The sequence below is a fragment of the Oncorhynchus gorbuscha genome, linkage group LG21, assembly GCF_021184085.1.
Source record: "Oncorhynchus gorbuscha isolate QuinsamMale2020 ecotype Even-year linkage group LG21, OgorEven_v1.0, whole genome shotgun sequence".
Taxonomy (NCBI): domain Eukaryota; kingdom Metazoa; phylum Chordata; class Actinopteri; order Salmoniformes; family Salmonidae; genus Oncorhynchus; species Oncorhynchus gorbuscha.
In genome coordinates, this window is record NC_060193.1 from 17,963,005 (window position 1) to 17,977,417 (window position 14,413).

Consider the following 14,413-nt stretch of genomic DNA (forward strand, 5'->3'; position numbering starts at 1 on the left):
CACCCCACCCCCCTAAGTTTTAGATGCCCACCACCTGGATGTCATAAGGTTGCACCAATTGTACATAAGAGTGAAATGACTTAAATGTAAATGTAAATGTAGGCCTTTGACTGTAGGTGTCAGTCCCACCACCTACCTTATTGTACATGAGTGACGCAAAAAGTGTTACGCAAATGTTTTTCTTGACCACGTGAGCAGACCGAGAAACTCTGAGCCCTACTTAGACATACTTCAAAGAGAACTGTTTAACTTTCTACCAACATCCTGTCTCTTGTGGATTATTTTTGTGAGTTCCAGCATGAATGTACTTAGCTACAGTAACAAGAGATTATTATACTGGGGTAAAATAAATGTTGTTGACTGGTGTGGTGTTTGAATCCCATAACATTAAACACATCATTAATGACAATGCAACATCCATCGCGGATAACTGATGTTTTAATAACAAACTAAACCATTACATGAATCTATCTCTACAGAATAATACTTTCTCACACTTTCACGCATTGTAAACGTAACATCTGCATCAGTTTGATGCTCTCAAACGAGGAAGGGACAAGAAAGAGTGCTGACATGGCGATCCTCCCAACACAAAAGGACAACACCTCGTTACAGTTGTAATATGTCTCAGAGAAGGTCTACATTGGCCGGTTCCAAGGGGATAGAGCTGAAGTTTCCCACAATCACTGATCCAAGGTCCGTTTTGCATTTGTCGCCCATAACGATTACGGTTTGGATTTGAGGAGGGTTAAGCTGATCCTAGTGCCTAAGGGCAACATCTAACCGGGGCTAAGGCAAGCATGGTGGTTACAAGGCGAGCAGAAGGCTCGTGGGACAGTGGAGGACCTCCCCTCCTCTCAGTGCCAGGACCAGATGTAGTACAGAACCTCCCTGGATCTTGTAGTCTGCCGCTGTCTTTTCATCGTTCCTGAGGGAAAGACACAGTGGGAAAAAGGGGTTGTTAGGAAGAATGGGACAATATCATTTTCATGTCGGTTGTTATCTGACCACTGACTAAAGTATGTCTGTAGAGGTGTCGTATACCTAAGGCAAATGGGCTGCCTCCCACATTAACAATGTTCCAGTGATGTTGCCCTTGGACTGGGATTTCCGAAACATATAAGCTTTTTTTTTCTTTTCCTCATAATTAATTCCAAGATATTGCCTCTGTGGCTTACATCTGTTTGCCGCTGTAGATCAACCTCTGCTGTTGAGGAGGGATCCCCTCTTTCTCCTCCACTCGCTCCTTGATCCGCTCCACCTGACAGAGACAAACAGAATACACACAATGAATACATAATATCAGTGCATGGTGTACACACACAAACACACACATCAGGAACAAAGGGAATACTGGACAAAGTACATACATACATACATACATACATACATACATACATACATACATACATACATACATACATACATACATACATACATACATACATACATACATACATACATACATACATACATACATACATACATACATACATACATACATACATACATACATACATACATACCTTGTCTGTGGGCTCTATGTCAATCTCAATTTCCTTCCCTGTGAGGGTCTGAGAGAAAGACAATTAGAAAATACTTAATCATGTTCAGGATGATCTATTATTTGACCACTCATAACCAGCATAAGACAGTTACTTATGATCTATGTAGCCATGTAAAATGTCAGGTTATTCGATTCTTATTTTATGGACCCATGTAGGTAGCTAGCTTGCTACTGATTGTATGCACTGAGCAGCTGAATTAAAAGCAAAAACTAGCTAATTTGCTAGTGGCTGAATATCCGTGTCTGACGTTCTCTTACCTTGACTTTAATCAACATTTTGACTTATTTTGTCTTCTAAAGACATTAATGATATTATAACTGATATGGTATCTGTGTAATAGCTGCTAAATTTGGTTTCCAGTTCACAACATAAGCAGATTTCTCCACCAATTTTCGATTGCGAAAATGTCCTGTGTTTCTCAAAGATAGGTCCCACTATTCACGTTGCTCACAATAATAGGTTCCGCTATGTGCGTTGGTACTTCGAGGAGATGTTTTCTCCGTCAACATTTTTTTATTAGATAAAATATGTTTATTTACATATTTTAGTGTTCGAGAAATCTCTAGAGGTAGCCCCAATACTAGTGGTAAAAAACTACAACATAGCAGACTCTACGACGAAGGAGTGACGTAAAGTCTTTATTTGTAGTCTTTTCTCAACCCCCACTGTACAGAAAAAGCACCGATACCCGAATTATAGAACTCCAAGAATAGCTTTACAGTAAAGACCCGCCCTCTTAAACATTCCTGCCTCGCATTTGTAATGGAAGCGTTTTGCTGAAATAAGAAATATTCATCATACATTTCATAAAGGTAAGTAGTTTGTTCCTCATTTCGTAGAGAAGAAATATAATTGATATACCTACATCTAACCGTACGTACAGATCTAGGGTCTTTAACCTCTTTTGACGGTTTTAATTAAATATTTGCCAACCTTGAATTTTGACTGGACAATGGAGGCAGTGACAGCATGATAGCCCATATTGACTAGATCTTTCGAGTAGCTAGTTTATTAGGCCTTATATGACCAGCTTTAGCTTAATGATCTGTAATTAATGTAATACTATTACATTATTACCGATTTGGATATTGTAAGTATCTTAAGTGTATATTAGTTATGCAATATTTAAAAGGGGGTATTTTTCCTCGCACTACTGTCGCGACAGTAAACAGGCCCACAAGGAACCCTCATGGAACTTTGAACAGTCCCCGTCTACTACCATTTTTACGAGTGAACAGACCCACATGGAACCTTGAAATGTGCTTATTCTAATGTTTTCTGTGTCCTATTTGTAAGGCGCTCATTGTTCACTATCTCTAGCGTTTATCACATGATCGCCCTCGTGTGTGTGTGTGTGTGTGTGTGTGTGTGTGTGTGTGTGTGTGTGTGTGTGTGTGTGTGTGTGTGTGTGTGTGTGTGTGTGTGTGTGTGTGTGTGTGTGTGTGTGTAACGGATGTGAAACCGCTAGCTTAGTTAGCGGTGCGCACTAAAATAGAGTATGGTCTGGGTGTCATATGGCCTGGATATCATCTTCTCTTAATGTGCATGTCCTTGCTACTTCAACCTAGCAGCCAAACCTATCTACATGCAATGCTGAGCTTTCCTCAATGGTTCGCTCCAACAGTTCGCGCCCGGGTATGGGCGAGGGGACGGTCTAAAGTTATTCTGTTACGTGTGTGTGTGTTTGATTGTTTGTTTTGTGTGTGGGTTAAAGTGAATCAGCCTGTTCTGTGCTATTGCGCACGTTCTATACTGTTCGTTTTGTCGACCCCATTGCAGACCGATCAGAAGAAGATATAACGTGTTCCTACCACCGATAACCAGAAGTAAAAATGCCTCGCATTGAGAATGACATCAAGTTGGACTTCAAGGATGTGCTCCTCCGTCCGAAACGAAGCACACTCAAGTCCCGTAGTGAGGTGCATAACTCCTTTCTTTTTCCAGTAATGTACTAATTTTTCTACAGTATTGTTCTATTCTATTCAATGACCAGTTTGTACCAGTAGTGTCATTTTCCAAACACAGTATATCACTCTTCAATGTTGGTGCCTTTTTCTCTACCTTCCACCTGTCTGTCTGTGTCTCTTATCTATCTGTCTCTCTATCTGTCTGTCTCTCTCTGTCTCTCTCTCTATATCTGTCTTTCTCTCTCTGTCCATCTCTCTCTATCTGTCTGTCTCTCTCTCTGTGTCTATCTGTCTGACTCTCTCTCTCTCTGTCTCTCTCTATATATCTGTCTCTCTCTCTGTCTCTCTCTCTATATCTGTCTTTCTCTCTGTCTCTCTCTGTATCTGTCTGTCTCTCTCTGTCTCTCTCTCTATATCTGTCTCTCTCTCTATATCTGTCTGTCTCTCTCTCTATATCTGTCTCTCTCTCTATATCTGTCTCTCTCTATATATCTGTCTGTCTGTCTCTCTCTGTCTCTCTCTCTATATCTGTCTCTCTCTCTCTCTCTCTGTCTCTCTCTCTATATCTGTCTTTCTCTCTGTCTCTCTCTCTATATATCTGTCTTTCTCTCTCTGTCCGTCTCTCTCTATCTGTTTGTCTCTCTCTCTCTAAGTCTGTTTTTCCTTCTCCCCCAGGTGGACCTGATGAGAAGTTACACCTTCAGGAACTCCAAGGGAAGCTACAGAGGGATCCCCATAGTTGCAGCCAACATGGACACCGTCGGCACCTTCGAGATGGCCCTGGCGTTATCCAAGGTACATATTGTGTTATAACCGGCAACAAACAAAAACAACAAAATAGCTTAAATCAGAATTCACCATCCTCACTCATACGTTCTAATACTAAACAACTCAAAGATCCCCTTCTGGCTCACAGAGAAAGTGGAGCCCAAATCTATGTTTATTAGATGTCTCTGTTCCCATAGATTTTATGCACTTAAAGGTGTTTAACAAACACATTTCTCTTTCTCCCCCCAGTTCACTCTCTTCACTGCCATTCACAAACACTATTCAGTAGATGACTGGAAGGAGTTTGCAACAAAGAATCAAGAATGTGTACAGGTACATTAAAGCAATGCTGTCTGGGATATCATTCACATAGTATCCTATAAGACAAGAATCTTACTTTGCCAAACTTTTCATGGTGTGTTTATCTCGCTCTCGTTCTCCCTCTCTCTGTCTCTCTCAGAGTGTGGCAGTCAGCACAGGGACAGGTGAAGGGGACTTTGACAGACTGGGTGAGATCCTAGCCGCTGTGCCTCAGCTGCAGTACATCTGTGTGGATGTGGCCAATGGCTACTCAGAGCACTTTGTCCACTTCGTCAAAGACGTGCGTCAGAAGTACCCGACACACACCATCATGGTCAGTGACTCCTCTATGCTCTCTTTATAGTGTGCAAACTTGGGATTATGAGAATGTGATTATGCCTGCAGTATTTATACAGTTTAAACATTTCAAATCACTATTGAGCCCATATAAGACTAGTCAAAAGTAGTGCATTATACTAGTGCACCATCTTAAGACACTGAAAGTGACTGTGTTGTCTTTGCCACAGGCAGGGAATGTGGTTACCGGGGAGATGGTGGAGGAGCTGATCCTCGCCGGCGCTGACATCATCAAAGTGGGCATCGGACCAGGTGATGTTTTCACCCGGGTGACTCTGGCACATTGCGGTTTTGCTGGATCGTCAGTCCTCATACCTCTTCTGCAATTGATTGAACTGGGGTCTTAGTGTGGTCATACTCATAACCTCCTAACTGTCTGTGTGTAGGGTCTGTGTGCACCACCCGTAAGAAGACCGGGGTGGGCTATCCCCAGCTGAGCGCTGTGATCGAGTGTGCAGACGCTGCCCACGGCCTGGGTGGACACATCATCTCTGTAAGCCTCCATTGATATTATACATGTATTGTGATTTTATACATAGTGATGCACCGATATGACATTTTGGTCTGAAATCCAATATTTTCCTTGCCAAAAAACCTGATAGCGTTATTTTAAATTCTAGCAGCCTTTTAAGCATTCTAGTACAGTTAAATAGTTAACACACACATATGGATGCAGCGGTCTAAGGCACTGCATCTCAGTGCAAGAGGTGTCACTACAGTCCCTGGTTCGAATCCAGGCTGTATCACATCCGGGCGTGATTGGGTGTCCCGTAGGGCAGCGCACAATTGGCCCAGCGTTGGCCGGGTTTGGCCGGGGTAGGCCGTCATTGTATATAATAATTTGTTCTTAACTGACTTGCCTAGTTAAATAAAGGTTACACACCACACCACACTGACCAAAAAGTTATTTTGTTGGCATTTATGCATGTCCCCATTACCAGGAATACATCATCAAAACCTATTTCTTTCACTTACTTGCTGTGCTGATTCGTTGTTCATTTGTTCAGTCGTTTCATTCCCAACCAGGATTTCATCATACATGTCAAGCAGTGAAGGTTCAGCTCTGTCTGTCCGTGGCCTCTCTTCCTCGGTGCGCACTGTTACTGTGTCTGTTTCCATCTTGTCCAGCGGTGTATGTAACATTTCATGTAAACCCTGTTTCTTGTCTGCCTTGAAGTAGCGGTCCTTGTACCTAGCATGGAACATGGTGGTGACACAGTAAAGAGGCTCAGATTGAATGCCTGTTAAAGAAGTAGCGGTCCTTGTACCTAGCATGGAGCATGGTGGTGACACAGTAAAGAGGCTCAGAGTGAATGCCTGTTAAAGAAGTAGCGGTCCTTGTACCTAGCATGGAACATGGTGGTGACACAGTAAAGAGGCTCAGAGTGAATGCCTGTTAAAGAAGTAGCGGCCCTTGTACCTAGCATGGAACATGGTGGTGACACAGTAAAGAGGCTCAGAGTGAATGCCTGTTAAAGAAGTAGCGGCCCTTGTACCTAGCATGGAACATGGTGGTGACACAGTAAAGAGGCTCAGAGTGAATGCCACTGAATCACTTGTTCACAGCCTCGGGTACTTTTGTAGTTTTAATCCCACGGTCTGTCTGCAGTTACGTTGAGCGTTTCAATGCCATGACAGAGGGTATCACGTCTGTTGCAGACGCTGTTGATGAGCTTATTTCTTGAGTTAGTGGTTTGAATGGCGCTAGGAGTGTGTTCATGTTCTCAGATGCCATTCAAATGGCGGAAGCAGTATGAGAACCAACACATTCTTGAGCAATACGGCTTTCCTCAGTACCAAACCCTCGTCGACCCAATGTGCTGTCAGACTCCAAATTCTCATGGGGCTGACATCACTGGTCCAAATGTCAGTCGTGACGCCAATAGCAAGTAGCATAATGAATTCCATTATCTTGGCGTTAATACATTTTGCCTTTTGAGTTGTCTCACTGAAATGTTCTTACTCTTTCAAATGACTGCTCGACTTGAACTTGTTTAGTTGTTGGAAGAGTGCGCTTAGTATTTTTCTGCTTTTGTTCTGTGTAGCACTATATTTTTCGTGGCGTCATTACATCATCTACCTACATTATATTAGGTATGCACGTCATCTACCTACGTTATATTAGGTATGCACGTCATCTACCTACGTTATATTAGGTATGCACGTCATCTACCTACGTTATATTAGGTATGCACGTCATCTACCTACGTTATATTAGGTATGCACGTCATCTACCTACGTTATATTAGGTATGCACGTCATCTACCTACGTTATATTAGGTATGCACGTCATCTACCTACGTTATATTAGGTATGCACGTCATCTACCTACGTTATATTAGGTATGCACGTCATCTACCTACGTTATATTAGGTATGCACGTCAGCTTTGACATTGGTTTTGGACATCAGCGTTAAACTAGACATCGGGCCGATTCCTACGATAGTTAATATCGTCTGATTCACCAACATATCGTGCATCCCTAGTTATACACTTACATCCTTTTGGCTCAACAGTCTCTGGCTGTCTATGGCTCAACAGTCTTTTGCTGTCTTTGGCTCAAAAGTCTTTGGCTGTCTTTGGCCCAACAGTCTTTGGCTGTCTTTGGCTCAACAGTCTCTGGCTGTCTTTGGCACAACAGTCTTTTGCTGTCTTTGGCTCAACAGTCTCTGGCTGTCTTTGGCTCAACAGTCTCTGGCTGTCTTTGGCTCAACAGTCTCTGGCTGTCTTTGGCTCAACAGTCTTTGGCTCAACAGTATTTTGCTGTCTTTGGCTCAACAGTCTTTGGCTCAACAGTATTTTGCTGTCTTTGGCTCAACAGTCTCTGGCTGTCTTTGGCTCAACAGTCTCTGGCTGTCTTTGGCTCAACAGTCTTTTCTTTGGCTGTCTTTGGCTCAACAGTCTTTTGCTGTCTTTGGCTCAACAGTCTTTGGCTGTCTTTGGCTCAACAGTCTCTGGCTGTCTTTGGCTCAACAGTCTTTGGCTCAACAGTATTTTGCTGTCTTTGGCTCAACAGTCTTTGGCTGTCTTTGGCTCAACAGTCTCTGGCTGTCTTTGGCTCAACAGTCTCTGGCTGTCTTTGGCTCAACAGTCTTTGGCTTATTTTGCTGTCTTTGGCTCAACAGTCTTTGGCTGTCTGTGGCTCAACAGTCTTTTGCTGTCTTTGGCTGAACAGTCTTTGGCTGTCTTTGGCTCAACAGTCTTTGGCTGTCTTTGGCTCAACAGTCTCTGGCTGTCTTTGGCTCAACAGTCTTTTGCTCAGTATTTTGCTGTCTTTGGCTCAACAGTCTCTGGCTGTCTTTGGCTCAACAGTCTTTGGCTGTCTTTGGCTCAACAGTCTTTGGCTGTCTTTGGCTCAACAGTCTTTTGCTGTATTTGGCTGAACAGTCTTTGGCTGTCTTTGGCTCAACACCGTGATATACATACCAAGATGGTTGAATAGATAAAGACTTCACCTGAAGACCCATAGTATCTTATTCTTCCCTCTTCTTTCTCTCTCATAAAGGATGGTGGGTGCACTTGCCCAGGTGACGTCTCCAAGGCTTTTGGTGAGTTTTGTAGCAGTAGAATGTAACATTTCAACTCACAGAGCATACAGTGCTTACTTGAATCAGACTACAGAGACTCTACAGCCAGTGTTGTAGTACTCAGGTCCAGGACTCGGACTCAAGTACAACAACACATTTTCACACTCGGACTTGGACTCAACCACTGGTGACTCGGACTTGGACTCAACCACTGGTGACTCGGACTTGGACTCAACCACCGGTGACTCAGACTTGGACTCAACCATTTATGACTCAGACTTGGCTTCTAGTGCTTTGTATTTGCACTTTGGGCTGGATAAGCTACTATGATAAGTAGAATATTAGCAGCACTGGGTGCGCAGAGCAGCGAGGGTTCCGTTCTCTAACAGTGGGAAGGAAGCGCCACACACAACCTACATCAGCTGGTGAGCTGCGGGGGAGCAAGCGATGAGTGTGGGCAGACAAGCAGGCAGGCTCAGCTAGACATCGCGTTAGCGATTCTCTTACTTCTCCATAACCGCCAGTCACTAGCCTACTATTTAGCTTTGCCTGGTTATGAAACACTAACTGCTTTACAAAATGTAAAACAATGATAGTATTGAGTTTAATAGTAAAACAACAGTCTAGCTCTTTGTCTCTTTCTCTCCTTGAATATAGAAAAGTGCATTTGTTGTCTCACGCTAACCTCACACTTTCCCCCTGCAGCCCAAAGCCCGGTTCTGACAACCCTGCTATCAATAATGAGTCGTTAGGATGTCACCAGGACGTTTTAAAATGGTCGCCTAAAGTTGTCAGGATGTTGTGTCATGGTCCCCTGGAGGTTTTGTCTAGTTCCCAGGATTGTCGTGTGATGGTCCCAAGGGAATGTGTCTGACTGGGTTTTCTCAGCTGTGGTTGTGTGTGACTGACAGGCGCGGGGGCGGACTTTGTGATGCTGGGTGGAATGCTGGCCGGCCACTCAGAGAGCGGGGGCGAGGTCATCGAGAAGAACGGGAAGAAGTACAAGCTGTTCTACGGCATGAGCTCCGACACGGCCATGAAGAGACACGCCGGGGGCGTGGCCGAGTACAGGTCAGAGATGTTACTCAATATTGGACTATAAATTGTGCCTTCGTGTATTTTACTTATGCTAAAGTGTTTGTTCTATTCTACTGAGTCATTTACTTTATGTTTTGTTTTCTTATCTTTTCTTATTTCTTATTGTTGTATTGGTAAGAAGGAACCTGCAAGTAAGCTTTTGGTTAGATGGTGTTTACCATGTGTATCCTGTACACACAGTACCAGTCAAAAGTTTGGACACACCTACTCATTCATGGGTTTTTCTTTATTTGTACTATTTTCTACATTGTATAATAATAGTGAAGACATCAACACTATGAAATAACACATGGAATCATGTAGTAACCAAAAAAGTGTTAAACAAATCAAAATATATTTTAGATTCTTCAAAGTAGCCACCCTTTGCCTAGATGACAGCTTTGCACACTCTTTGCATTATCTAATAAAAAGAATATTAGTCAAACTTGAAGCATAAATACTAGTTTATATCCCACGTACATACTCATGGAACTAAAAGTAGCTACGCAAAATTGAGTTGGGTAGAAGAAATATGCAGACGTGTGCATCCCCACAATTCATAACTTCACTAAAACGTTCCCTCTTCTTCTCCCAGGGCATCTGAGGGGAAGACGGTGGAGGTGGTCTACAAGGGTCCCGTGGACATAACCATACGCGATGTTCTGGGTGGGGTCCGCTCCACCTGCACCTACGTGGGCGCAGGGAAGCTCAAGGAGCTCAGCCGCAGGACCACCTTCATCAGGGTCACCCAGCAGCTCAACACCGTCTTTGGGAACGATAACTAGGCGAGGTCCAGGCTGGTTCCTGGACCTGGTTTGCTGCCTGCCCCTGTCACATGGATGCTATTACACATACTGCACACACACACACACACACAGAAACATACACACACATAAACAGACAATACTGTAACCATTGATAGTAAGAATCTGTCATTTGAGAAACGTAAACCTTGGATAAGTGTTTGGTTGCCAAATCAAAACCTTTTTAGGTGAAACTATCAAAACAATCCCTTATCTAAGAGTTTATTTAAGGTTTGATATTTTAGACATATTTGGCTTTTTTCCCTGTAAATTACCAGAAATTGACATTTATTTGATAATAAGTGAGCCGAGGATTGTTGTGTTACTTCGGGGTGTATTTTTTGTCTTGCTCAATCATTCCCATTCAGCTCTGCAGGCCTTGAGTGCAGGCTTCCTCTCTCTGTCCATTATTATCTACCAAGTCCTAGAATCTTTCTCTTTCTGTCTCTCTCAATCCCCTCTTTCTCCTAACACTTCTATGCACGTCACCGCCATGCTATATGAAAGCCATATGCAAAAAAATAGATGTAGAGTATTTCACTTTATGAAGTATTTACTATATCAAGAGTACAGGGAAAGTTTATTCCAAAAACATTTATTATTTTAGATATATTCATATATTCATATTTTAGATATATTTCAATAGATGAAAATATTCCTTGTAATTAGCAATATTGAAGATTTTTATGTTAAGATATTTCGGGTTATTTAACTTAATCCTTTTCAAACTCACTTAAATAAATATATATTGACCTTGAATGATTTGCAAAAGTGTTAGATGATATTGTATTCCAGTCTTTTTGTCCCATAGCTCCTTAGTTTTTATGTTATTCTTATGCGGACCAAATATTAAAGTGATGAGGGAAAAAATATAGAGTGAAACTACTGACAAATTGTTTCATGTACTGTACAGCTACAGTATAAACTCAAGTCAGTCAAATTACACCCAGTATGTTGAGGGGAAACTTGTGGAATACAGAATGTTTCAAAGTATGTTCTTAAAGTAGGCTGAGGGAGGCAGGACAGCTTTGAGTGTTACCTTGACCGACATGTTGTGTTTCCCAATTTCTCAATATTTTATATAGTCAGAGACTATATAAAATGTCAATGCAATCAGCATTTCACATGATTGTACTTGACTGTCTGTTACTTTGAGAAAATGTTGTCTCTGTCTATGCATTATTATGTAATTTTATGTAATTTTCCCTATGGCGGTATATTCACCTAACTTCAGTGTTTTGGAGGATAATTCCATTTGATATCTATCTGGTTTTAGTCAAATGTGTTATGCAGGTTTTATGCCACTTTTCTTCAGTCTTCTCACTTCTGACCAATAAAGAGCATTCCATATGATTTGTGTCGTTTATTTTTCATTTTAACATTGAATCTCAACATGACAATTAAATATCCACACATTTATACAATATACAGTACATATATCAATTGCACTCTGTTTGTGTACCAGCTCATGGCATGAATCCCAATGTATTTAGATTTTGTAAGCTAGCCATTTTTTTTTTTATAACTGGACAGAAACATCAGCATTAACATTCAGTCAACTGACTATTTACATGGAAGTTCTTGGAACAGTGGGACAACATTATGATAGTTAGGTAACTTGACCAGCAGGGGGAGACAAAGTCCTGCCTTGCATGTTAAACCCAAATCCAGCCACTGTGAGTCCAACATTAGAATCCTACAGCACAACAGCATTGGAATATGCATATAATGTGGGGATGCCCGAATGTGAAAACTTTGTGGTCACAAGTTGCCATCTCTGTAACGAACATAGTTGGGCCACCATCCCATGTCTCCCGAATATCTTATTACGAAACAATAATTCTTCACTGGCTATCATAGTACCCCAGAAACCAGTGTGATTGTCTAGACTGACTGCAGCAAAAATAATGTTCGTTACCAGATAGAAGCCTCCACATAAGCTCTGAATAACTCAATGTCTACTACATTTCATTGACATATTTTCACTAGAACTTTCCACAGCCGGTGTGAACAGCGCCAAGGAAATTACAGTTGATACTATCAACAGGTAATGTAATGTAATGTAATAATGTGTAAATTCATATGTATTTTCAATATCTGTATTGAATATATATATTGATGCATGCAACCTGACTTCATGAATGTGTGCCAAATGCAAAAAAATAAATGAGTGATACACATGTTTTGTTTTTATGCCTAGGTATGTCCACAACACGAGCCGGGAGGAGAGGCTCATGTTGATATAGGTCCACAATTAGATATGTCCACAATTATTTTTTAACACTAGCCAGGATTCAAACCAAAAATGGTTCTTCGAAGGGTTCTTTTTTTCTAAGAGTGTAGACATTACACCAGCTCACAGAACACCCCCATATACAACGTACCGATAACCCTCTTACATGTGAACATGGGACCCTGTAATACTGTGCCTGCTGGGTCTTGGGTTGATCATGGACCTCTCCACATGGGCACCTCCACTGCTGCTCTGGTTGACTGTACTCTCTGTACTGTCTGGCACTGACTGGGCTACTTCCTGTTCCCAGGGTGACAAAGGGAGTTAGGTCACCCTGATGATGCTCCATCTCCATTCTGTGCAGTTCCGTCCTCTGGTGATATCTGCCCCTGCTGTAGAAGGACAGAGATGGTGGGTTGGAGGTTTTTGTTCCAGAACACTTCTAATTCTATGGGACGGGGTATTGTTTCAGGTTGAGCTGTAGTTTGCCCAGGAAGATAGATACACCTAGAATAAACTTGTGCCTATGGAGGTTTGTCTGTATAGGTCATCCCATCACTACGCCTAATACTCTCATAGTACAGGAGCTTTCCTCCGCTCTGCTGTACCTCCTGGACCAGCTTGTCTCAGTCGGCCCCCGGCTCCAGACCCTTCCTCAGATCCACAGTATGGCCCTTCTCAACAGCCAGGTGCACCCCTGCGTACCACAGGAGGAAGCGGAAGGAGTCCCCCGCTGACAGGGCAGCCTACATGGTTCTCTTGAAGGTCTTGATGGACTTTATGCGAGCTGAGATGGAATTCGGGTCGCTGGTCAGGGCGATGTCACGCAGGGTGGACACTCCCTCGATGAGCTGGACACTGTAGCTAGCCAACCTCTCCCTCATGCAACCAGTATTTCACATTATTGTACTTTACTGGGTATTCAGTTACTTTGTGAGAATGTTGGCTCTGTTGGTGCATTTTTGTGTTAAGGTGTGTAACTGACTAGTTTTCACTACGGCGGTATATTTACTTTACTTCATAGTGCTTTCTAAGATTATTCCATTTTATATGTTTTGCTTTAAGTAAAAAGTGCTATGACGTTTCTAAACATTATTTTTGGTCGTGTCAGTCCTGTCAGTTCTGACCAATAAAGAGCATTCCACATGATTTGTGTTTTAGAGTTGGTTTATTTTTCCTTTTAACATTAAATATCAACGGGACAATTAAAGATCCACACATTTATACAAAATACATTACAGATATGAATTGTACTGTTTGTTGAAATGTAAAGATTTTTTTTAACCTTTATTTAACTAGGCAAGTCAGTTAAGAACAAATTCTTATTTACAATTACAGCCTAGAAACAGTAGGTTAACTGCCTGTTCAGGGGTAGAACGATAGATTTCTACCTTGTCAACTATGGGACTCAATCCACCAACCTTTCAGGTTTCTGGCCCAACGCTCTAAACCACTAGGCTACCTGTCACCAAATGTACTTCTCAGACCTGTCTGGAAATGACCCAGTTGAAAATATCTGAACAGAAACATCAGCATTTACAATCAACTGAATATTTACATGATGTATTGTACAATAATGAGGTCAGAAAAATATGATTAAAGGACATGAAAGGTGGAAGTTCTTGGAACATTGGGACAACGTTGTGATAGGTGGCTGACTTGAGTTACAGGGGGAGACAAAGTCCTGCCTTGCATGTAAACTCAAACCCAACCAGTGAGTCCAACACACATTAGAATCCTACAGTACCAACAACAACAACACACTAGTGGAGATCCAAACTGAACTCAATACACTTAAGAAATTGCCTACATTACACAAGCTGACGAACGCTGGATGCTTGTCAGGGTGATGTCACGCAGGGCGGACACTCCC

General features: G+C 42.1%; 2 protein-coding genes across 2 annotated transcripts; one reads left to right on the top strand and one right to left on the bottom strand.

Moving 5' to 3' along the window:
- Positions 1-420: 420 nt before the first annotated feature.
- On the bottom strand, positions 421-1,999 carry LOC124008193 (NEDD8-like). Its single transcript, XM_046319292.1, has 4 exons — positions 1,826-1,999; positions 1,527-1,574; positions 1,179-1,261; positions 421-928 (listed from the first exon to the last, which is right to left on the bottom strand). The coding sequence occupies exons 1-4, from the start codon at positions 1,841-1,843 to the stop codon at positions 808-810; spliced, it is 270 nt and encodes an 89-aa protein (XP_046175248.1). The 5' UTR covers positions 1,844-1,999; the 3' UTR covers positions 421-807.
- A 223-nt stretch (positions 2,000-2,222) lies between these two features.
- On the top strand, positions 2,223-11,660 carry LOC124008192 (GMP reductase 2-like). The gene is made up of 10 exons (XM_046319291.1): positions 2,223-2,380; positions 3,348-3,487; positions 4,151-4,270; positions 4,493-4,576; positions 4,704-4,877; positions 5,071-5,152; positions 5,287-5,393; positions 8,406-8,448; positions 9,339-9,498; positions 10,100-11,660. The coding sequence occupies exons 2-10, from the start codon at positions 3,401-3,403 to the stop codon at positions 10,287-10,289; spliced, it is 1,047 nt and encodes a 348-aa protein (XP_046175247.1). The 5' UTR covers positions 2,223-2,380; positions 3,348-3,400; the 3' UTR covers positions 10,290-11,660.
- Positions 11,661-14,413: the final 2,753 nt, after the last annotated feature.